Source organism: Notolepis coatsorum (assembly GCF_963971535.1).
Source record: "Notolepis coatsorum genome assembly, chromosome: 6".
Lineage (NCBI taxonomy): Eukaryota > Metazoa > Chordata > Actinopteri > Aulopiformes > Paralepididae > Notolepis > Notolepis coatsorum.
The window spans coordinates 113,046,825-113,070,436 of NC_140170.1; the positions used below are offsets into that span (position 1 = coordinate 113,046,825).

Below are 23,612 nucleotides of genomic sequence, written 5' to 3' on the forward strand. Positions count from 1 at the left end.
CACACACACACACACACACACACACACACACACACACACACACACACACACACACACACACACACACACACACACACACACACACACACACACACACACACACACACACACACACACACACACACACACACACACACACACACACACACACACACACACACACACACAAGAGGGAAACAGGGCAGTGAGAAAAAGGGGGTTCGAAGAGAGATGAAGAGGAAAGAATACTGGAGACCAAGGGAAAGATGTGGGTTAGAACACAAGAGGAAAAGCTGTTAATAAAATAAAAAGTACAGTTGTGAAAAGAGGTTTAGTTCCATAGTATTTTGCAGGTATAATAGTAATCAAAACTGCCATCAGTAACTGTTGGGAAAGAAAACAGAGAAAACGGCTACTATCATGTCTTCTTCCATCTCTGACTGACAGAACCAGCGTACTAACTGGCCTTGTATTTATTAAGTCTATTAGAGGAGGAGCAGTGATCAGGAATCACACACCACCTCCTTCTGATCTTATTCATTAACATCTAAGAGGCAACATTTTAAGGACATAATGCGTGGGCAACATTTTGAAGCAATGGGGAGGGGAAATGTTGCCCATATCAGGGATGAGTAGTGATAACATTGCCAAAATCAAATTGAGCAACATAGTGAGCTATTAGAAGGAAAACAATTATGAATAAGACAAGATAAGATATTCCTTTATTGATCCCCTTGGGTATAATTGCCACCATTGGTCACAGTTAGCAAAATGTCCCTGGTACATTTGTCTCAAACTGGCATAGCAGTTACTGGGATACTTGTTATAGTAACTACAGCATGAAGTGCTGGAGGTGTACTTACCTGAGCCATCATGTGGTTGCCCATGGGGTGTTGCTGTGGGGTGGGCAGCAGGGCGGTCTGTGGTGGGGGTTGAGGCTGGGGCTGCTGAGAGGGGCAAGGCAACAGGCTACGGCTGGACTGGGGAGTTGGAGCAAGGGGACACAAGTCTGGACTCACCAGGGGCAGGCCTGCACACACGAAGAACAGGCCAAGTTAGATACAGGAAGTGTTCTTCACAGCTCCTCCATCCCTACATCCTCCGACTCCGGTCTCCTCTCCATTCCCACCACCAACCTGCGCACTGTCGGACCCAGAGCCTTCTCTGTTGCCGCACCCACCCTCTGGAACTCCCTCCCTCCAAAAATCCGCAATGCTACATCCCCTGGACTCTTTCAAATCTCACCTCTTCACCAAATGTATTAACACTTTCAATGCCCAAAACGTGATAAGACGTTTTATCAGCCTGAATGCCCACGACGACAATTATCGCTTTATTTTTTTATTAGCGATCTGAATTCATCTGAGGCCTCGGTTGATGAAATATTATTTCATCAACTGAGTCTCCCGTTGGTATGCAGCCCCTGTAGGAGCTCAGATGTGAAAAAACCGCCCCCTATCGTCTCCCAGATGGTAATGCACCCTTTCGGAATGGACTCAATGAAAATGGAATCCACATTTTACTTCTCAGGCATGTAACCCGAGCCGATCGGATTCATTGTGGAGCCTCAGAACAGCGTGGAATACATATGTACAGTATGTAGCGTTGGATCAATAAAAGCGATCGATTTTTGGAATGGCGATCAGGAATTGGAATGATCTTTTTGGAGAACATCTGATCTGAGGTAAGGAATCTATTTTACAAGTCTTGGGATAATCAGAGTTGTATTCGCTGAGATCTCAGCGTTCGCCCTATGTGTGTGTGTGTGTGTGGGGGCGATCGCTTTGAGGAAATCAGAGAATCGATTTTTCAGATAGCCTATATAGCGTGCATCAGGGTTAGAAATTAACATTTTTTTTCAAGGGCTTTTTTTGCCCCCCTTAATTGATTTTCGGGGGCTTTTTTTTGTATTTCGGGGGCACTGAATTTTTATGATAAACGGTAGGGGTGGGACGGTTCACAAAATGGACGGTTTGGTTCATATCACGAATTTGGGGTCACGGTTTTTAGTTCGATATACGTTAATTTTTATTAAAAAAAATTTAACACTCAAATCTAAAAGTCAAGATAGACTGCGCTCACAAATTATAACACTGGGTGCTGAAATCCCGTCGAGTATAATAGAAAAAGAAAGCAATACGCTTGGACCAGCACTCACAGATTTTGGTATATTTAATGGCAGCCTGAAACAAACATGTTTCGGAACATAATCGTTCCGAAACATGTTTGTTTCAGGCTGCCATTAAATATACCAAAATCTGTGAGTGCTGGTCCAAGCGTATTGCTTTCTTTTTCTATAACACTCAAATCTAAACATGTTTCTCATTTATTAAAAATAAAATAAAAGGTTTACAGTGTTTACAGCCTTAAATAATGTTTGGCACACAAAGACCGAACTGACTGAAAAATATAGGCTACATTTGTCAAAGTATTAATTTAGTGCAAACAAACAATATGCTCAGCCAGCACTAGACTTTCCTTTCTTTAATTAATATAAACACACAAAAACAATGTCAACCATGTTTAAATTCCCTGCTTGTCAGTTCTTAATGGAAAGATTCGTTTTCTGCTTGAAATTATTATGTTTCTGTCTACATATATTTAGACTAACATTATTTAAATATTGAGTGCAACTGTGGTGGATTACGTAATTCGGTGAGTTGGAACTATCTATGGGTTGGCGCCGGGTCCCCACGGACATTTTAGCGTGTGGCACCGCCACCTTCAGCTCCGGTCACGTTAGGAGCAGTTCATAACGTCAACAAGCAGCGCGAAAGCGGCAATAGTCCCGGTTGGAGTTAGTAAAACACAGTTGTATGTTAGCCTTCTTGGATGTTGAATAAACGCCTATCATTGTCTTTAAACACCCCGCCTCTCAGACTCCCATTTCCTCCTCTGCTACAGTAGCTAGTAGCTACGGTGTTAGCTGTTGTTGTGAAGGGCTAGCTAGCTAACAGCTACAAACATTGTACAAACTGCTAACGCTATGGCAAGATGTGTGTAGGCCTATGTAATGTTAATGGCTATGTTTTTAAAGTCGTAATGAAGATTGATTTATATTGTGCGTGCCATTTTTACACAAACTGACTAGCACCTGGCTGCTGCTGCTGCTGCAGCAGCCAGTGCAGAACACCGGCTCCGCCAAATGATTTTTTTTTATTTGCGCGTCATCTGAACCGTATACGATACACAGACGCTCCATTACCGGATAAATATATATATATATAATTAGTAAACTGTCGGGGGCATTAAGTGCCCCCCTTAACTGATTTTCGAGGGCATTTTATCCATTTTCAAGGGCATTATGCCCCAAGCCCCCGTTAATTTCGAACCCTGGCGTGCATACGTACACATATACTATCGATAATCTAGCGTTTATTTGAAAAAAACTATTCATAAATAGGCCGAAAAATTACAACGATTTTGTGTATTCTAGAATATTCCGGTAAAGGGCGATTATCATGGAATATTTATATTTTCCTTGAAAACGAGGGCTTTTCAAAATGCTATAAAACGAAAATGAACCGATAAAAAAACAATCCGCTTCGACAATGTTGACTGGAAAACGAGTCATTGATAAGCGACGGGCAGATTAGACACATAGCCATAATTTAAAACATAGATTAGGCGTTATTAACGCCAACATTGAAGTGGATGGTGGGCATTCAAGTGGTAAATCAAGATTAACACTTTGGTTGCCTTGGGTTAAATTAATGATATACCATAGATTGCCAGCGCTATTTGTCTATGGAGAAAGTCCCCTTCTTTGCAGGGCTATAACTTTTTAAATTCTATTGCTACATTGCCATTATTAGGGCCCATTCAAAGTCCTATATGTATTGTTCATTGTGTAGCAACGTTAAACTTTTTCATTCACATATTCATAGTAAAGTATGGTCTAATGTATAAGTATGTTTTCATCTCTTTCTGCAACTTTCTCCAGAACGTGATATATAGCCCCAAATGCATTATATTGATGATGAAATACAGTTTGATGGCAATCAGCGCGATATAAAAAATTCCAACTAGACGTACTTCTAGAAGTTACTACACGTCATCTGATGTTGACCGGATGGGCGAGGGGGCGTTTATAATTCCGTGGGCAGCGTTATACCAATCATCTAATGTGGGTCAAATGTTGATAAAAGCAGTTAGTATCGAAGATGGTAACGTTACACGCTGAAACTCACCCCAGTCTCCGCGCGCCGTTGGGCGATCATCGTCGAGTAGAAATTTTATCATTATGGGATATATTATTACCCGGTCCATCTCCAGCTTGTATAATGGTATATACGTCCAAATCATGTTGTTTATCGAGTTATTGGCAATCGATCGCTATGTAGAGTGACGAGCTAGAATGCCGGAACATATACCGAGTGCCCGGAAGTAATAGGGCCGACCAGCAAAACCTCTACTGCGCTTCCTGTTAAGCGGTTGCGCCGATCGGCCACCAGATGGCGCTCCTGAACCGCCAGAGAGCTCAGTGGGTCCTGCTGGTGGACCTCAGGCCAGCGGAGGGGGAATATGAATCCGATTCCAGATTTTTGAAATATTGATATAAGGACGCTGTACAGCGTCCCCCGGCAACTTTAGCATGGCCAGCAATGACGCTGTAAAGCGTTTTTAGGCAGTCAAAGTGTTAAGCTTGGGCTCTGAAAGTGTTAATGACTTTCCCTCTTTTCTTTTCTTTTCTTTTTCACTTAATTGTTCCTCTGATCTCCTGGACCAAATACGACCACGCCCCACTCCCAGTAAAAAGTGGGAATCTCTAGAATGGGTTTGGGGCGAAGCTGTATACGGAAGTGGCTCTCAAGGTGACGATTAGACAACACTTTATGTTGTCAGTAGATGGCAGCATTGGTTTAAAATTAAAAGGTGAAAATGTTGAAAACTACAACACTGCATTTCCCAAGAGCGTTAGCACAGGTCGCAGGTCACTGGGATGTGTCTATATTCTTCGACATCTGAACAGCGGTAAACTATTACTGCGACCTCGGTATAGCGACCGCGAATGGTAAACTAATTATCTTAACAGAAGTGCGCTGGTAGCGTTACATATGTTGTCTAAAGGGGGACATACTGTATGGTACAATTTAAGATTCTAATGATAATCGGCATATAAAGGACAACATAGAGCATCGTTAATTTGTAAGAAACCTCAATGAAAACGGCGCAGGGTGCTATTGTTATAAAAATGTGATAGAATCCTATAAAAATGTGGACGCATTTGGTTTACGTTCCATTACATGCCTTTCCAAGGGACCTTATTCTCTCTTTAACCCCTTACTCTCTCTGCTGCTGCCCTGTAAGCCCTTGCTACAACCCCCCCCCCCCCCAACAAAATATCCTTTAAGGGTTCCCACACAAATTTTCCCGTTCAATATATTTAAACTTTTCCAGGATTTTCATGACCATGGGAACCTCGTCTTCCCCACTCAAACATCTTAACAATGCAGGAGTCCCTACAACTCCATAGTCCAAGCCTTACCAGAGCGCGAGCCTCTGCAGCTGCCCTGTGAGCCCTTGCTGCTGCCCAGGCTGTCCCCGCGGGAGAGGATGGAGATGCCGGAGAAGCTGCTGGCCTTGGTGACGGGGGGCCGCAGCGTGCGGTTGGAGCTGTCCGAGTCGGTGCTGCTCCAGGGCCGCGGCTCCAGGCACTTCATGTCGCTATCCGTGCTGCTCTGGCGACTGCTGGACGCCCTGCTGGAGCTCTCACGGTTCCCCCTGTGGAGAGGAGCAGGGAGGAGAACGGTGGAGTAACGGGAAAAAGAAGGAGAGGTAGAAAAAAAACAAAGCAAGAGATGGATGGAGTAGAAAGAGAGAAGAGGTGAAGAGAGAAGAGGTGGCAAAGGATAGAATGGTGGCATGAAGGGAGAAAGGAGGAGAGGGGTAGAGTTAAAGGGAGCAATGGTGAAGAAGGATAGAAACGTAGAACAGGAGGAAGTGATACGAGAAGGTGGGAGGTGGATGAGAGGTAGAGGGGGGGGGGGGGGGACAACAGGTGGAGTAAGAGAAGACCAGAAGGAAGAGGTTAGGAAAAGGAGGAGGAGGTGTGTCAGAAGAAGGAAAGGGGAATAATAGAAAAGGAGGGCGAGATGTGAGAGGGGGGGGGGGGGGGGCAGAAGAAGAGGTGGAAGGAGTGAAAAGTAACACGGGTGCAGGAAGGGAAAAATTATTGAAAGGGGGGGTAGAGGAGAGAGAGCGAGAGAGAGAGGGGATGGGGTGGAGAGGAGAGGAGCACAGCATGGTTATCAACAGGTAGAGAGAACAAGCAGAATGACAGGATGAGAGGCATCATTCAACAGACAGATGCACACGTCGGCAGGCTGGTTGAAAAAAACTAAAAAAAACAGGCAAACGATCCACCGCACACCAGTAACCCCACTGTACATACACAAAAAACACACACCCCAACACACACACACACACCAACGCAATCACAGAGCAAAAAAACCACACATGCAGGGAGAAAAGATGCTCCAGACAGACCATGGCCACCAGACAGTGAAGAGTGACACTGAACGAGACAAAAGTCTTATAAGACTAACATACAAACCATCACAAGACTGGAGACATGTTCACGTAATGACCTTCCAAACTCAGTGAGGAGTACAAGTTATACACTTCATACATAAAACCACATGCACGCAGACCTACAAATTGTAGACGTACAGAGAATCCGACATACAAGTGTACATCAAGACAGAACGTACACAAAGACACAAAAAGACACACACACACACTATATCTACATAATAACCACTTGCTGGTTCACCACTATGGTTTGTTAACGGTGTTGCTGAATACACGCTCATTGCCTCTGTGGTTCTGTGGTGATGTCACCCTGAATAAGCTGCCAAGACAACCAACGACCAGACTGTAAGCATTACCACCAATGTAAGAAAGCCCTCACTGCCATCACTGGTCATGGCTGGGTTTCCCTAAAGCACTAGAGCTTACGATCATCCGTTTCAGTTAAAGACAAAGATCGTCTTGGATACAGGATATGCTTTTGGGAAACCAGACCCAGATCTCATCTTCATAATACATAATTAATGAAAAATTTGTAATAAATGAATAAATCAAATGAATTGTAAATCTATTTAATATTAGAAAAGAAGGTACTATACAGAAGGCGTGGTATTTACAGTAATTGAATGGGGATAGCAAGCCTGTAGACCAACATCTCTGTATACAGGACAGCAGAGACTAAATGGCCAGGTCAGCTGAAAACGCTTCTCACCTTCTGAGAATTGAGCGGAATAAAGGAAAGGAGCAAAGGAGGTTCAGGAAGAGAACGGGCTCCGAAATGAAGCTAAAAGACACATTGGGTGGAATCTGGGGGATCTCAGCAAAACCCTATCGATAGCGAGCGCTGTTTGAAGGTGGCAGCAGTTGATAAATATTTCAGAGAGACTGTAATTAATGGAGGAGCTATTTAAAGCGCCCTCTCTGCACAACCTATTTTAAGGAAGGGGCGGGTGCTCGTGCCGCTCGCTCACACGGTGCTTGCTTGTTCGCTTCGCTCTGCAGACAAAGATGAGAGCGGGGGAGGAGGAAGAGGGATCCTGCCGTTCATCACATGATATTCTACCTCCCCTGTTCTCTCACGACACCATCTCGCCATCACACACCGGGGAGGCCATTATCGTTCTATATCTCTCACTCTCAGTCTTTATCAACCTGATCAATCAAGGTCCCATTATTTCACACATTCTGAAAAAAGGTTGTCATTAGTTTGTTTAAGGCAAACCTGTGGTTTTATGATATTATAGTTTACTGGCAAATGTTGTGTAAACTAGATATTATGAAATATATATGAATGATGGGTCTTTATGTGCTAATCACAATGATCTCCATTCAATCAGGCTTTCTTTTTCGTGTTGGTTGGTTAATAAGACTGAACGTGTGAAAACAGACATTCAAAGAGACTGGCTGGCCAATACAGCACAATAGATTCTTGTGTGGAAGACATGCTTTGTCTTACAGTACATAGAGAACAGGGATTTAGTAATCAGCTTAGAGACTTTAGGAATACCAGGATTGACTGAATAAGAGCATTTCACCTCTTCCTCTGATGAGATTGAAATCCATGCAAGCAACCCAAATAAATACAATTATAATAATATGGCCTTAGATTCACTTGGATGTTTAACGCACATTTTGAAAAGACCTTAGAAATAAAAATAAAAAATATATATAGAACCTCTCACTTTCTACATTACAATACAGGGTTATAAAGGAAAACTTCAAGCAAAGCACATATCAATATAGTGTGCCTTGATGAATGGTGGATCAAGAGTATACAAATGACCTAATCGAAGGAAACATCACGTATTTAATTATTTATACAATAAATGTATACTTCACTAACTTAGGTCTACACACATATTATTCTGTGTGTGTTAGCTAATCTATTAGTGCCATGTGGTCAACAGGCACTAAAGCCGTATTGGCAGGTATAAATGTTAGTACTATGCAACATGGGACATGGCTACAAAAACCAGAGGACCAAATCAAGAACAGAACGGAAACAAAGTATCTGTGGAAGGCAGCGATGTATAGATGCAGATACTGTATAGAAAATGTAGTGACGATGGGAAGGGTGGCAGGGTAAGTCAGTCAATCAGTCCCCAGTGAAACCACAAAGCAGCCATGCATGGGCCATGGGGAGCCCCACGGTGCGGTGCTTGGGATAGCCATCCATCAGCCTACTACGCCAAGCAGAGATATTAAAAACAACAAAAACACCACAAGTCAAGTCACCACCACCACCACCACCAAACCACGTTCAGAGATGGGCATGGCAACAACACACAAGTCAAAGTCAGCAGCACAACCCCCCAGTACCTAAAGATCTGCCTCCTCTTTTGAGAGCTAGAGGAATAGCCCTCAGTGGAGAGTCTGTTGGGGTTACATTGGGAGAGAAACGGGTAAGACTTTAGATTACAGCTCCCCTTTACAGTGATCACTGTGTCATTAGAAAGAAATGTTCACAAAAAAGTCATCAAATAGCAGCTGATTCCATTGCTACAAACAGGCTTTACTGGTTAAATTCTAGGGCTGCGTCCTCTTCCTCCATTAGTAGAATATTCAGTTGTGAGGGTCCCAAAAGAATATTTTTTTTGTAGATTAGTAATTTGTATATTGCATTTTTTTTAAATTATTATTACGCTGAATGAGTCATGAATGATTAGCCATTGCTGGAAAATGATGAGCACATCTCTGGCATCACACTGATATTCATAGATATGCTTTGGCCTTTAAAAAGGGCACTAGACTTAAAGAGGTTCTTCTGCTTAACTTCATGTATCTGCAGAAGGACAATAATATGGGAAACACAGTTTTACATATTCGTCAATTAAAGCAACTAGTTGATTATGTCTGCAACATTCTATGACTACAGTATTAGTCAACTAAGAATGTCTTTAGTCAAGTGCATTACACCTAATTACCATTACACCTTGAGCAAATAAAACCATTGAAAGGAGGAAAATAAGTGTCCCGTTTTCTATTTCACAGTATTACGTTGTTTCTGTATAACAACTCATGGTTTTATCATTGAGTTATTGCCAAATTACACCATAATGACATTAATTTAAAGGGTTACATAAAAATGCTGGAGTTCCAGGACTGGATTGGACTGGAGGAGGAGAGAAACGGGAGGGGGGGGGGGGTAATGTGGGTAGGTGGAAGGGAAAAAGAGAGGAGAGGAGAGGAGAGGAGTGGGATTGAGGTAAGTACAATGTAGAACTTTTCCCCAACGGAGAAAAGAAAAATGCCCACAAAGCAGAAAGTTTGAGTGGTGGAAGCCGGTTCCACGCTCCCCATTCTCTACCTCTCAGCAGATTGTCTCCTAATCTTTCATCCTCAACAGCCTTCGACTTTTAACTGCCTGCTTTAACAAACTTTAATTTCTGGAAAACAGTCTTTCACTGCCTAGTGCCTACACATCTTGGTCACGGACAATACCCACCTCCACCCACCTCCCTCCACATTTTCCAGAAAAACCCAATAGTAAGGGGCAATCAAATCTATTTTAACTAGGCATGGGAGGAAATGAGAAAATGACTATTGATCATTTCCCTGAAACATAAAAGTGTAATAAATTATGTCAATGTGCATGCAAATACATGTATCTGTATAGCTTCAAATGCTACTTTCCACAAAAACCTTGTATGAAATAAAAGTGAAGTTGGACCACTGTAAGTAACCTTAGTCAATATATTATTTTATTTTTTAACTGTATAGGCCACTACCTTCTATAACAATACGAGTCTGACAGGCAGACTGTAAGCTTAAGTGTGGGGGGTAGGTGTTAGGATCTCCAATTGGATGCATAATCTTACCTGTTGTCGTTGGTGTATCCATTCTGAGAGGACTGCAAAGAAAAAGACACCTGCACATTACGAATAGCTTCATTCATCCAAGCAGAACCACCCGAGCCCAATCTTAAAACTTCTCAAAAGAACTACCTCTGGTTTAGAGCCGACTTGATAGGGATTTAGAGTGAGGTACGTTGGAATAGAGTACTTACACGGAATGTTTAGAACGCCTGCTCCTCCAATGTTTACTATGTACAACGTCCACTATGTACAACAAGCACCGGTTGCTAGAATGTACGTTTGGCGTCTTATTACTGGATCTTGTGAACAAGTCACGTGGAACAGTAATTTCATGATTTCCCAATGTTTGACCTACTCTAGCACTTCACAGAAATTAAGCATTTTCTTTCAAGAAGCGGTTACAGGCAACCATGTTGGAGCTAACATTTCTAGCAAGGCCTCCATTACTGAACTATCTGTCTCACCAAAGTAGCAGAGATAACCATGTTTCACTGTAACCAGTTATTACTGCATCAGCAATCCATACTCTGCCCTCTTCTTCTCTCAGAAAGAAACTGTGCGTCTTAAGTTATTCTGATCTCTCAATCTGGTCTCACTCATCTTAGCCCGCCCAGGGTTAAGTCGTTGTTAGTTGAGAGAGAGAGAGAGCGAGAGAGAGAGGGAGACGATGGTTAATGGGTCAGAATGAGTGTTAAGATCCCTCTTCCACAGTAGTGGTCTGACCGATATGATCTGTGTTCACAGTCCCTTCACTTACTTCTCGGGCAAAGATCCGGTCTCGTACCCGCTGATATTCCTCCTCTCGCTCCTCAATGGACTTGCTGCGCCGCCCGTCCTGCAGCGGCACGCGCATCTGCCGTTGGACAAGGAATGATTCAATTCAGTGTATCTTTATTGATCCCTAGAGGCTATTAGGATGGCACATAACGGCAAAGCAACCCTTGATAAAACAACATGGTACATAAAATATTTGAATTAACAACCAACACGTTCAGTTCAACACAAAGGGTGATCAGCCGAACATAAGGCATCTAGAATAATGGCATATTCTCAATACTTTTTATTTTCTCAAATGCAATTAAAACAAACGTTGTTTCACGTCCAGTAAAACAGAAAGTATTTGAGAAAAGTATTATATATAGTATTAGTGAAGCCAGTATTCCTCCTTTTATGCTGCAAATTATTTTAATGGCTTTGAAAGAGTAAAGTCCAATGCACACGGCGGGCGACCGACGTCGCCTGGCGATGCAATAGTCTGTCGCTCAACGACAATCGCTTAGTGCTCCACACCAGACCCGACCGTTCACAGGTATAATAAGCTATTATGTGTCGCTCTGTTTAGCTGGGGGTGTTGTTTCCCCCCGGGAGATATGGGAGGACGGACCGGACGATAGGTTGTCGTGAAGCGAGCATATTAGCAGGTAGCTGTGTTGTGCATTACGAGGGAAGTATTAACCTGTAAAACCCATATTGAGCTGGAATTAAACCACCATATTTACGAATACAACCTCTCCTCATTCTTCCTGACATTACTGCATGCCTGATCGCTACAATACGTTCACTACCACCGATTGGACAAGTATTGTTATGCACCTGTTGAAAGAGAATGTTTTTTCACGGAAGACGCTGTTCTGTTCTCAACCATCATTTTCTTTGGACAACAAACGTTACAAACTACATCAGCTGCAGCCTGGACATTAAACTCTGTCAACATCCACAACTTCCTTTGTTACCAGAGTATAAAAACATCTAGTAGGTGCATCGTGGCGCATTGTCAATTTATTAGTTAATGACAAACGGCCACTATAGCTTCTCCAACTAACGTTATTTATTTTAATTGTTCCTGTTAATAATAAACATAAGTAGCATGGTAATAATACGTAGGTTATTGATCAATGAATGTATTGATAAATACATTTATATTACAAATGATACACCAGTAGAAGTCATGTTATTTGCTCATTGTCCTTGCTGTGTCGCCTGCTGTCACCAAAAAAAATAGGATTGAGGCGATATTTAGCCAGGCGACAGTTGCTGCGCGATCGTCGCTCGAAAATCTCCTGCCGTGTGAGTTGTCTCATTCATAACAATGTAAGCGATACAATTCTGTCTGTCGCCTCGCTTAAAAAATCTGTCGCCTGGCAAAGATCGCCCGCCGTGTGCATTGGACTTAACACATTGCTGTGCAAAGAGATTCAACTACTCTTCCAAGGAATCAGGAAAAGAAGTCCAAAATTCACGTGGTTTAACAAGGCCTGCCATATTAACTCAATGGGGACCATCCACGTAATATTCCGTGTTTTCCCGACAACCGTTGGGTGCCAGCCACGTAATATTACGTTTTTGGTTCGTTTTTCTTTTTTTCCCCGATATTAATATCCGATTCACTGTCACAGAGCTGTATTTTGGCTGGAAAAGGCATATTGGGAGTCCGAAGGTGCAGTACCGGCCAGATTCTCCCAGGTGGCGGTATCGAGCTGCAGTAAACCCTGTTCCAGACCCTTGTGTTACACTGTATTTTAACTCTAGCTTGTGTAGGGCCGAAACGCCAATGGATTTAACGTTATTAGCTTAGCGCCTTCTAAATAGCTTTGCAGGAATTATCCCAGATCATTCCGATATAACACTCATATTCATGACTGTATAAAACGGGAACGTATTGATGCATTTTTTTTTCTTTATGGCAGATTGAACGGAAGGTTCATACTGTCAATTGACAATGACATTGGATACATAGCTATAATATAAAATATAGATTTAGCTCTACAAACAATGTGACACACAGTGAAAACTTGTAATGAAAAGCTGGCCTTCCTAGAGTGGGGCCCGTCTAATAGCTGGCACTGATTGAGTTAAGGAAACAAACAATGAGTAAATAATTTATTAAATACAGAAATAAATGGAAAAATAAACACATTTTATTTCTGTATTTTAATTTATGCATTTTTACATTGATTTGTATTTAGTTTTATATTTCTACTTTTATTCATTTCAGTATTTAATATTTTTTACATTAATTTATCTATTGATTTCACATTCCTTCAATTCTAAATGTTTTGATTTCTCTATGTTTGTGTCCTGTATGTTAACTCATTGGGCACCATTCACGCGAAAAGTCGGGTTAACTCGCCATCGCTTGAGCGCCAATCACGAGAAAAGTCGGGTTTTAATCATTATTTCTTTTATTCGCCATTGCCATTCATAATTCATCGGGGCAGCCTGTGCATACTGTTCTGAATGTGTCTGAGCTGGCAGACGGTCAATACCGCCATTTGAAACAATGTCGTTTGTTTTCTGGGCCGAGCTGAGCCGTGCGGGCGGGGTTTAAATACTCCAACAGGACAAGCGCTTACAAGTTAAAGGGGAGATGAAGCATAGCGATATAAACATAGTCATAGCATCAAATTAGTATTTAGATAAACCACAGAAAAAAATCACGTTATAAAAATAAGGCATTTCTAAGAAAAAAAGATTTGTTATGTCCATTTATGTAGCGTAAATCAACATTTAGTTGCTGACGTCACAGAGATGGTTTCGCCCGGAGGCGGAGCCTCCCACCTCAGATAATTGCACGCTGTAGCAATATTATTAGGCTCCTCAAATATAGTTATTCATAAAAACACATTTATGTAATATTTTACAGCATTGAGCAACCCCAACAGGGGGATGCTGCATATGTATGCTCTGTCATCTTTGAGATGGCGATACCTGCAGTTGGCACCTGAGATGGCGAGACCTGCAGTTGGCACTGTGTGAGGACACGACATTTGAGCAAATTAATAATACTGCATGTTCTGAAGGTCCAGATTAATAATTAGAATTAGTTCAACAGAAAGGTATAGATTCACCTAAAGTCTGTTGGTTGCTAAATGAGTTCAGCCTCAACCGAACTCAGTCTAAAGGTCTATTCTGTCTCCGTTATCCCCTGCCCATCGGCAGATCGATGCGGGAGTATGGTATTCCTCCTCTCCCTTGGCAACACCACAACACCGTTTCAAACTAATAACGGCACTAACGTTACCACCACAGCACTGTATCAAAACACCTCTCTCTCCTCACTTTTATTCTCCAACTAATGGTTATCTTTTTCTCCGTTCAATATGTGTTGAGTGGCTCGGCTGTATACAAAACTAACGGTATAACTTTGTCTCCATTCCAATGCGCGCTGTAAGCAGCGGCGATACAAGGAGCATATACGGGCGAACAATAAAACACTATCAGGTCAACAGTAAATATATATCTTACAAATAAAACAATATATATATATATATATATATATATATATATATATATATAGAGAGAGAAAATACCTGTCAAACGGTAACGCAGGTGTCCTAAGGCGAGCTCAGGGAGGACAGAAACCTCCCGTAGAGCAGAAGGGCAAGTAACAGGTGAACATGATTTTAAAAACGCTGTATTAAATGAGCCTATTATGGGATCCACGCAAGCTTTCTACCGTGGGTACATCTGGGCGTCCCGCAACTTTTACTCAATCACTTCTAGCCGCGAAAATGCTTAGAAAAGGAAAGCCGGCGGTCAGGTGGCGTAGCGGAGATTGCGCTCGTCACCAATGCAAGAGACTGCGGTCTCGACTCCCGGAGTCAGCATTGCCTTGGCTTGGGCTGATCGCTATACTAACTAGGGATGCCCCGATCGATCGGCCACCGATCGTTATCGGCCGATAATCAGTATAAATATGCGATCGGTGATCAGTGATAATGCTTTATTTTCGCCGATCGTCAAAACCGAACTCACTCGCTCGTCTCGCTGAGTTCTGTCTCAGACACCGGGAGCTGTGCGGCGTCTGCTCCTCCCTCCAGCCCCTCCCGCGCGCATGTAAACACGGGTCTAGTAGTCTAGTCTAGTGGGACGGGAGCCGGGAGGACGGCGTCTCCCTTAGCTAACGTTAGCTACCATTACAAAATGACCCAGTCAACCATTCACTTCCAGTCCAATACATGATGAGGCATTGTCTAACCGAACGGTATCTAGCCGGCCAGCTACCGATAGCTCCTGACATCAACAAACACTCCAGCAAGTATAGTAGCGACGTGTATGATACCTCAGCTAGCTCATGTTAGCTGACGCCAGCTCACTGTTCAAAACGAAATGTCCCACTGAACTAAATAGTTCACAGAGGCGCTGTATCAACGTTATATAGCCAACCAGCAGTAGCCACAGATAGCTCCTGATATCAATGTTTTATAACACTCATTCGATGCGTATTCGAGCTGAGGGCATGTTGTTGAATATGATCAATAGGGTCCAGCTGCACCTCCGGAGAATCCTGGCCGTAGCTGCAGGCTACTCGAGTATAGGGTCTAGCTGCAGCTCCGGAGAATCCTGGCCGTAGCTGGAGGCTACTAGAGTACACACAGACAGTGGAGCGTGTTGCGTGGTGGCGATGTCTCGCAGATAATACAAGTACAAGTCTAATTATATAATATATATATTTTATTAAAAAAACATATATATATATATATATATATATATAAAATAATTTTTAATTTCTTTTTTAATCAAAAACTATCGGTATCGGATCGGTATCGGCCGATATGGCTCACGACGATCGGTGATCGGTGGCAAAAAACGTGATCGGGGCATCCCTAATACTAACTCGTTTGGCTGGGTTAGGGGGAGGGAAGCCGTGGGTGGGAAACTGGCGTTGTGGACAGCGACGCCTACAGGTCAGGTCTGGGCGCTTGCTCAGCGGAGGCAGGACTTGAGGAAGGCAGCGTGACCTCCCACGCGTTACACTTCACCAATGAGAGCCCTCGCTGCCAGGTGAGAAGAGAGCCACTGGCTGTCGCCGCACGTGTCAGTGGAAGCGTGCGGATACTTCAGGGTTCCCTTGTACCGACCAGTAGGAGAATATGCGCACAATAACCAGGTAGGGGAGGGGGGGGAATTGGCACAACGACTGAAATTGGGACGGGGAGAAAACGGAGAAAAAAATCTGAGAAAGAGATTAAAAAAATAAAAAAATTAAGCCGACAGCGTGTAAAAAAACTCGCCGAAACGGTAAAGTGTGCCACGGGCGTGCCGTGATTCAGAGTGTGGGCCACCTTTTTGCAATCGATTATGTGTCTCGATTTTGCTCCCACACGCTTCAGCTGGCTGTCACGATGGAGTGTTGTCACAGCGCAGCATAAAAAACATAGCACTTTTACGCACTGTTTAGCCTATATTTGTATAATTGTTAGGCTATTTGAATCCACCATTTAGGGCTGGTGTATTCAAATAGCCTAACAAATAACGAATAATTAAAAAAGGATACAGTTAACTGGAATATGTTAGTTGTTTACACAATGTTGGATTATGTAATTGGTTTGTCATGACCCATTGTCAAAACAATAATACATTGCGGGATTTATATGAAGTTTGTTGTTAGATGGCATGCTTTGAAGCAACCTCCCTCTGCTTCTAGACACGGAGGCAACTTTATTTATTTTTTCTACTTTTTCTGCGGATGGTTGTGAATAAATCTCCATTATGGTTCAATTACTGTGTGTTTATTCTATAGCAATAAGGTTGAGTGAATTCGGCCATTGTATAAAAGACATTACATCACTTGAAGTCGTGTGTTATAGGAATTAGATCACACCTAGGGGGGTCTAACGACCCTCCACTGCGCGTCGGGCCTAACAACCACCCCTAGGCGTGATCTAATTCCTATAACACACTCCGTCGCGTGATGTAATGCTTAATCAGCTCCTTGCTACGTTGGATAGCGAGTCAAATCAGAATAGCTTAGTTCACTGGGGGAGGATATTGTCTCAACTGAATTGGAGCAATCCGCCAAAATGAGAATTAGAGACACAGACCCCATTGATACAAACCCCCATTGCTAGGAAACAATGCTAAACACTGGAAAATACCATTTATAAGACACAGGACCTTTAAATTCCAAATCCAGCTGTTTGATGATGGGATTGTAATGTCGGTGGACCTTACAAAAACGACCAATATCTATCAACCACTAGTGATTAATGCAGTATCCATTGTATCCATGACCTGGTGGGTGGAACTGATGTATTTTACAGTGGAGAATGACAGGAAAGACCAAAAAAGCAAAAGGGAGGATGACATCTGACGTGAACCCATGGTGGCTAGTCATGTATTGGATAAGTTTCTCAACACAGTTTACCTGATTATCGTCCTTGTCCATGCTGGCGTCATCTCTCTTAAGAATGAACTTCTTCTGGAAGTCCATGTTGCGCTCATCCTTGATGTGCTCAGAGAACCTCTGCTCTGGGCTGCGGGGAAAAACACAGAACAACCATATAAACATACCAAGCAATATAGAGAAACTAAGGCTTGGTATATATCTCTGCATGATGCACATTAAGAGTTGCAAACATCTGGAAATGCAAAGCTTTTTTTTCTATGTTTAGTTGTGAAGGAGAAAGATAATCAGATGTCCTTCTTTTGACAGATACCTGGTGGCAACCACATGTCTCTGCATGGTCTGTGAAACAAAAGTTACATTTTCAGCAGATGTGCATGTACTGTAGTGCGCCTGTGTGGCCTTCAGATACCCATAACCCCTTCTGTGTGGCCCTACACCAGGGGTCGGCAACCTGCGGCTCTTTAGCCAATCAAATCAAATCAAGCTCCCTGCCCCCCCCCCCCCCCAAAAAAGAAAGAAAAGAAATTTGTATTTCTTTTTTTTTCTCTTATTTTGGAGATCGATGTCATACTGTGACACTGAAATGAAAAAATATTTCATCAACTAAAATATTTAGTCAACAAAAATATTTCATCAACTAAAATATACAGTATGTCACACCCCGCGCCTCTCCCTGCCGTCTGCAAGTGGCTAATCTTGAGTTTCCGACCCCCCAGTAAGCTAACCATGGATAAATCCAAAAAAAGGAAAGTCTGAGGAAAATACAGGGTTTAATTCAGCGTGGACAGATTAATTTGCTTTCACGACTAACGATGCAGGCTTACCTGTATGCCTGATATGTGGTGCGAAATTTGCGAACAACAAAAAATTTACTTTTTATTTTATAGATTTTCCACAAATAAGGGAAGGACTCAAATATACCTGAATAGTTCAGGGTTTTATTTCAAAGTCGGTCTACAGACACCCGTGTTTTGTCTCCTCTTCTGTGTTTTATTTAAAAATAGGTCTACACAGCCAGTATTTTTTCTCCTCTTCATAAGAGTTTGAGGTTTTCCTTGGTTATAACAGGTAAAAACAGCAATAAAAAGTCAAACATTTTCTTTTTGTTGCTTTATAATTCCATTAATGCAACAAACTGTGTGCTATAAGTATAAAGTATAATAAATCGCAAATTACTTTGGGTATGCAATTGTCAGGCGTTTTATGCTAAATGTGGGGTATGCTTGGGGATATATAAAACGTTATACACTGTTATCTTCATTTTAAGGGTAAATAGGTTGTGCGGCTCCCTGAGCATTTTATTTTGTGGGAGGGGGGAAAAGTGGCTCTTTTGATAGTAAAGGTTGCTGACCCCTGCCCTACACAGATCCCTCTACACACGAAAACACAGGCTGGAAGTTAGTTCATGGATACAGTCTCCTCCAATATGAAACCAGTTAAATATAGAAAGACAGACCTAAGAATTACATCTAACTTTTAGACAGAGTTGGCACAAACGTTCAACCAGTTACATTAAAATCACTTGATACCATACGTCTAGGCTACCTCTTGTGATAACATTAAGTATAGCTTGCATATCTGTGTGTGTGTGCGTGTGTGTGTGTGTGCGTGCGTGCGTGCATGCATGCATGCATGCGTGTGTGTGTAGGGGGGGGGGGGGGTCTTCTCTAGAAAAACCATCCCAAATAAATACTGCATATGACTAACCACCATCATGTGTACTATGGTCTGGTTTAACACATTTGGATAAAGCCTAGTCTTAAATTAGATAATGAAACTAATATAAGTCTGGATCTGGGCTAAATCCTTAATAATAATAATAATAGATTTCATTTGTAATGCGCTTTATAGTTGCAGTTCAGTGCGATAGTGTCACTCACATGCGTGTGTTGCCAGTTTTGTTGATGATGACAGCTTTGCCTGTCTGGTCCACATTGTGGTCCATGCCGAAGTAGGCAGCTACACGGTGCAGCAGCATGCGGTGATAGGAGGTCATCTGAGGAAACTTCTTATACTGGTTACTACATGGAGACCATTAGGTTGTGAAAGAAAAACAATATACTGGTTACTACATGGAGAACATTAGGTTGTGAAAGAAAAACAATATATTGGTTACTACATGGAGAACATTAGGTTGTGAAAGAAAAACAATATACTGGTTACTACTAGGGTTAGAATCGATCCATCGATTTGAATATGTTAGAATCGATTATAATTCTAAATTAATCTAAATTTAAAAAAAAAAATCTATCAGTTCACCCAGCCACATTTGTGTATTCAAAATTTTTTGGGGAATTAACTGATAGAAAATTCATCGAAAATTAATCGAATCGTGGTCAAATTAAGAGATTTCATGATGCATTGAATCGTTGATGAATAATCGTAATCGAATCGAATCGTTGTGGGGTCGAATCGTTACACCCCTAGTTACTACATGGAGAACATTAGGTTGTGAAAAAAGGAAACAATAGGTTGTGAGAAACATCTGGTCCTGGTTTCTGAGGGAAGGTAATAATAATAATAAGTGTTATTTTTTATTATTATTTTTATATATATATAAAAATATGTATATATAAAAATATATATATATATTATTATTATTTCATTATAATCCAAAAATAGTCTGGGTTGTCGTTATTATTGTGGCCTAATCTGGATTAAACAGTAATATGTTACTTCATTGGGCTGTACAAAAATTCAAGTCTATGGCTTTCACAAAATGTTTTGCACTCAAGAAAAACACAGATGGTAATGCGTAGGATTAGCACTAGATTTTCTTTTCAAGTGTGCCACTTGATTTGTAAACCAGGGATTGTGAACAGCATCAGAATACCTTCTATTATAGGAGTCTGTCTGGAGTACCTTCCTGTCCAATATAAAAACTGCAGCCTCTGGAGATTTGAATGCCTTCCTATTGATGACTATGCCTATTGTATACTTATCTAAAGAAGAATACATTTCACTATGTGTGTTGGTTTAGGCCCAGTCTGGAATGTTTGATGAACAAAACTTGGACTCTTGGGTGAAATTTCGATTAGCTCTGCTGTGCCAGACAAGTCTAACACAATCACAAATGTGTGTGAAATGGAATTCAACTAACACTTCAGCACTGAACTTTGGCAATAATGGCATCCCATCAACAGGGGGACACAGAGCCCTGCCAAGAATACTACACAGCTACAGTATATAGAAGAGGGAGTGGTCAGCCTGAACTTGGTCTATAATCAACTACAACTTGCCATATATTTATATCATTACCACAGCACGCTATAAATAAAAAGGGACAGACTTAGAAGTGCTAAATTTAAATAGGAGAGAGTGGTTGTGAAGAATGTGGCTCACTTGTCGTCATTAATGAACTCCAGGATATCTTGTTCTAGTTTGAGCAGCATCATTCGATCCCTGTTGAGGCAAAGGGGGGGGGGGGTGAGAGAGAGAGTAAAGTCATTCAGTAGATGAGTGCAGACAGAGTGCCAAGCGAAGATCAAAGGCAAGAGGCACCGCAATGAATACTTTTCCAATCCATGTAAAGTGAGGATGGGCAGCCCTCCCCTCCCCAGAACCCTCATAGGCTTACAGCAGGGGTCATATTCAATGCCAAACAGCGTGAAAAAGCCTAAATAGAAACCTCCATAAGACCAGATGGAGTTCCCTTCTCAACATGTTACAGAGGTGCCTGTCGCTCAGTTTAGTGTTCTACAAAGCACAGTCAGGCAGCAGAACTTTTACTTGGTGGATTAGCAAAAATGGCCACAGTAGTGAAATAAGTCAAAAGGCACTGTTGTCCCTGGTAACAATGGCGTTGTAACTTGTACCTGGGGTTGTTTTTCAGTGTGTTGACCAGAAATTCGTGAACATCGATGCCTGTGGAGTCTGTGTACTCTTGACTTGAGTCTGAAGAGAGAAGGGAGGGAGGGAGAGAGGGAGACTAAATGCTTTGCATGACTACTAAAATGACAGCCCCCACCACATAACAGATGTAACACTGGGGTTCAGGGAGGATACAAAGCAGCACACACACTGCAGGACTCCAGATTGCAACCATTCTCTCATCCAAAAAAAAATCTTTGTTTGCACCACTTCAGTGTCAAATCTAGCTTGAAATTAACTGCCATATCAATTAACAAAGATGCCTCAAATAAGAAGACATGAATGTGACAATAGTTTGTAAGGTGACGTGTTTACGAGGGCAGAGACTTCCATTGATTCAGGTTATTGACAGGTAGCAGTGCATAACATAATCAGAAAGCATGTCAGCGATATAGGTGAGAAGTTTTGCCTAGGGCGGGCATTCAAAGCAAAACAGTCTCTGGTCCAATGAGAGATCTCTGAATGCTAGCAAGCTAATATGAGAAGACTCAGGAACACTGGAATAATGGAATAACCATAACAAACAGAAACCAATGTGGCTTTGTGTTTACTGTGATGAATTATCTTGCTATTTTCTATTTAAATTGTCTGTGGAAGCTGTTTTTCCATACACTGTTCAAGAATGAATGGCAGCAAATGGCTTCTTCTGAAGGTTGGAAAAAATCTGGACAGGCACTACCAGGAATAATGTAAAGGAGAGAGACAACCTGGGCAGACACCACCAGGAATAATGTAAAGGAGAGAGACAACCTGGACAGACCCCACCAGGAATAATGTAACGGAGAAGGACAACCTGGACAGACACCACCAGGAATAATGTAAAGGAGAGGGACAAAGAAACAGTTGTGTTGGGAGGATCAAGAGAGGAGGCCGGGGTTTGAGTCAACTGGGATGAATCAACCCACACACAGCCCCCAAATGACTATAACCTATTGAAGGCCATGACATGGGCCGCAGTCGATGCCAGGCATTTCCTTGTCTTGTTTTGGTTTTCTTCAGGAGCACTTTTGAGAATGTAAGTGGCATCAGTGACACCAGTGGAAACAGTTAGTCGAGAGCCCTGCAGTCAGACACTGGCTTGCTCTGAACACACACACACACCACACAAACACAAACACTCTTCTGGGGGATCATTTCCACTATTTTCCACCACACTAGAGAGTCAGGCAAAGCTGTTTTAACTTTCTGCTGATCTTAGATTCGAATTAATTCCTAATTCATTATGAATTGAAAATGGGGGACCCTGATGTAAACAAGATGAAAGTCTTTCTCTGGTCTGCATCACCTTAACAATTGTGTCTATTGAGCCGTACTGTACCCATTCTGCAATCTGTTAATAAAATTGGCAAACAATCAAATCAAAGGAGAAAGAGTTCTCTTCTTTTTGCTTTTCTAATAAATTATCTGACGTCATTTCATTGTCGTTTAAACAATTATAATTAAGTTTCACTGATGGAAAAACAATTGTTTAATAGGTGGATCTGGCAGCATTCTTTTTACTCATGAGGTCACGATACAGTATGGCGTTCATCATCTTCATGGTTTATGGAAAACAGAATCAACTCCAGACCATACTGTGCCTCCACAGTGCTTGTGGTAGAACATGGCGCTGAAACTGACACCATTTTTAGTTTGATTTTCCACAATAAAAAGTTCCATACAACTAAGGATGGTCCGATGCCAGAATTTCACTGCTGACACCAATTGGGAGTCCTAATCTTCATATCCAACAGCAGTATTGATGTATCCTGTATGTTTTTATGATCTCTTTGTCTTTTTCTTACACAGTACTGTATAGTTGTATGTCATAAATGTCTTGATGAATTGAAAATGGAGGACCCTGATGTAAACAAGACGAAAGTATTTTTCTGGTCTGCATCCTCTTAGCAGTTGTTTGTATTGAGCTGTACTGTACCCATTCTGCAATCTGTTAATAAAGTTTTCAATCAATTAAATCAATCAATCCTCCTTACACAGCTCCATCCACAAGAAGCCACCAAACCCCATGTGCAATGGGCCATCTTACCACGTGACAGCATCTTGCGTGGAGTCTTCTCCTTCTTCTCCTTCTCCTCATTCTCATACTCATCTTTGGAGGACTTCTCCTCCTCCTTGTCTGAAGGACAGCTGATGTGGAGCTGGATGATGTCCTGGAAAACCACAACAATCCACCGTCGTCAGTGACATTGTCATCAAAGATGACTTTCCCCTTTTGTTGATTAAATAAAGGAAGGTTTCAGGAGTACATATTTTAAATGGCACCACTGGATTCCTGGTTTCTGAAGTGT

The 23,612-nt window shown here is 42.0% G+C and overlaps 1 protein-coding gene across 7 annotated transcripts in view; it reads right to left on the reverse strand.

Annotated features, from left to right (window-relative positions):
* r3hdm2 (R3H domain containing 2) overlaps window positions 1–23,612 on the reverse strand; it is a 199,736-nt gene that overhangs the window by 70,800 nt on the left and 105,324 nt on the right. For 4 of the 7 annotated variants that reach the window (XR_014619818.1, XM_084316857.1, XM_084316856.1 and 1 more), the window contains 10 exons: window positions 23,351–23,474; window positions 21,270–21,348; window positions 20,797–20,856; window positions 19,335–19,475; window positions 17,473–17,581; window positions 11,083–11,178; window positions 10,329–10,378; window positions 8,830–8,883; window positions 5,468–5,703; window positions 843–1,009 (listed from right to left, as the gene is read on the reverse strand). Coding sequence is in view for 6 of the 7 variants with exons in the window: in XM_084316857.1 (XP_084172983.1) it covers window positions 843–1,009; window positions 5,468–5,703; window positions 8,830–8,883; window positions 10,329–10,378; window positions 11,083–11,178; window positions 17,473–17,581; window positions 19,335–19,475; window positions 20,797–20,856; window positions 21,270–21,348; window positions 23,351–23,474 (1,116 nt within the window). In the remaining variant the exon portion in view is untranslated. The remainder of the gene's footprint in view (window positions 1–842; window positions 1,010–5,467; window positions 5,704–8,829; window positions 8,884–10,328; window positions 10,379–11,082; window positions 11,179–17,472; window positions 17,582–19,334; window positions 19,476–20,796; window positions 20,857–21,269; window positions 21,349–23,350; window positions 23,475–23,612) is intronic. The other 3 variants (XM_084316858.1, XM_084316860.1, XM_084316859.1) reach the window with 3 other exon arrangements.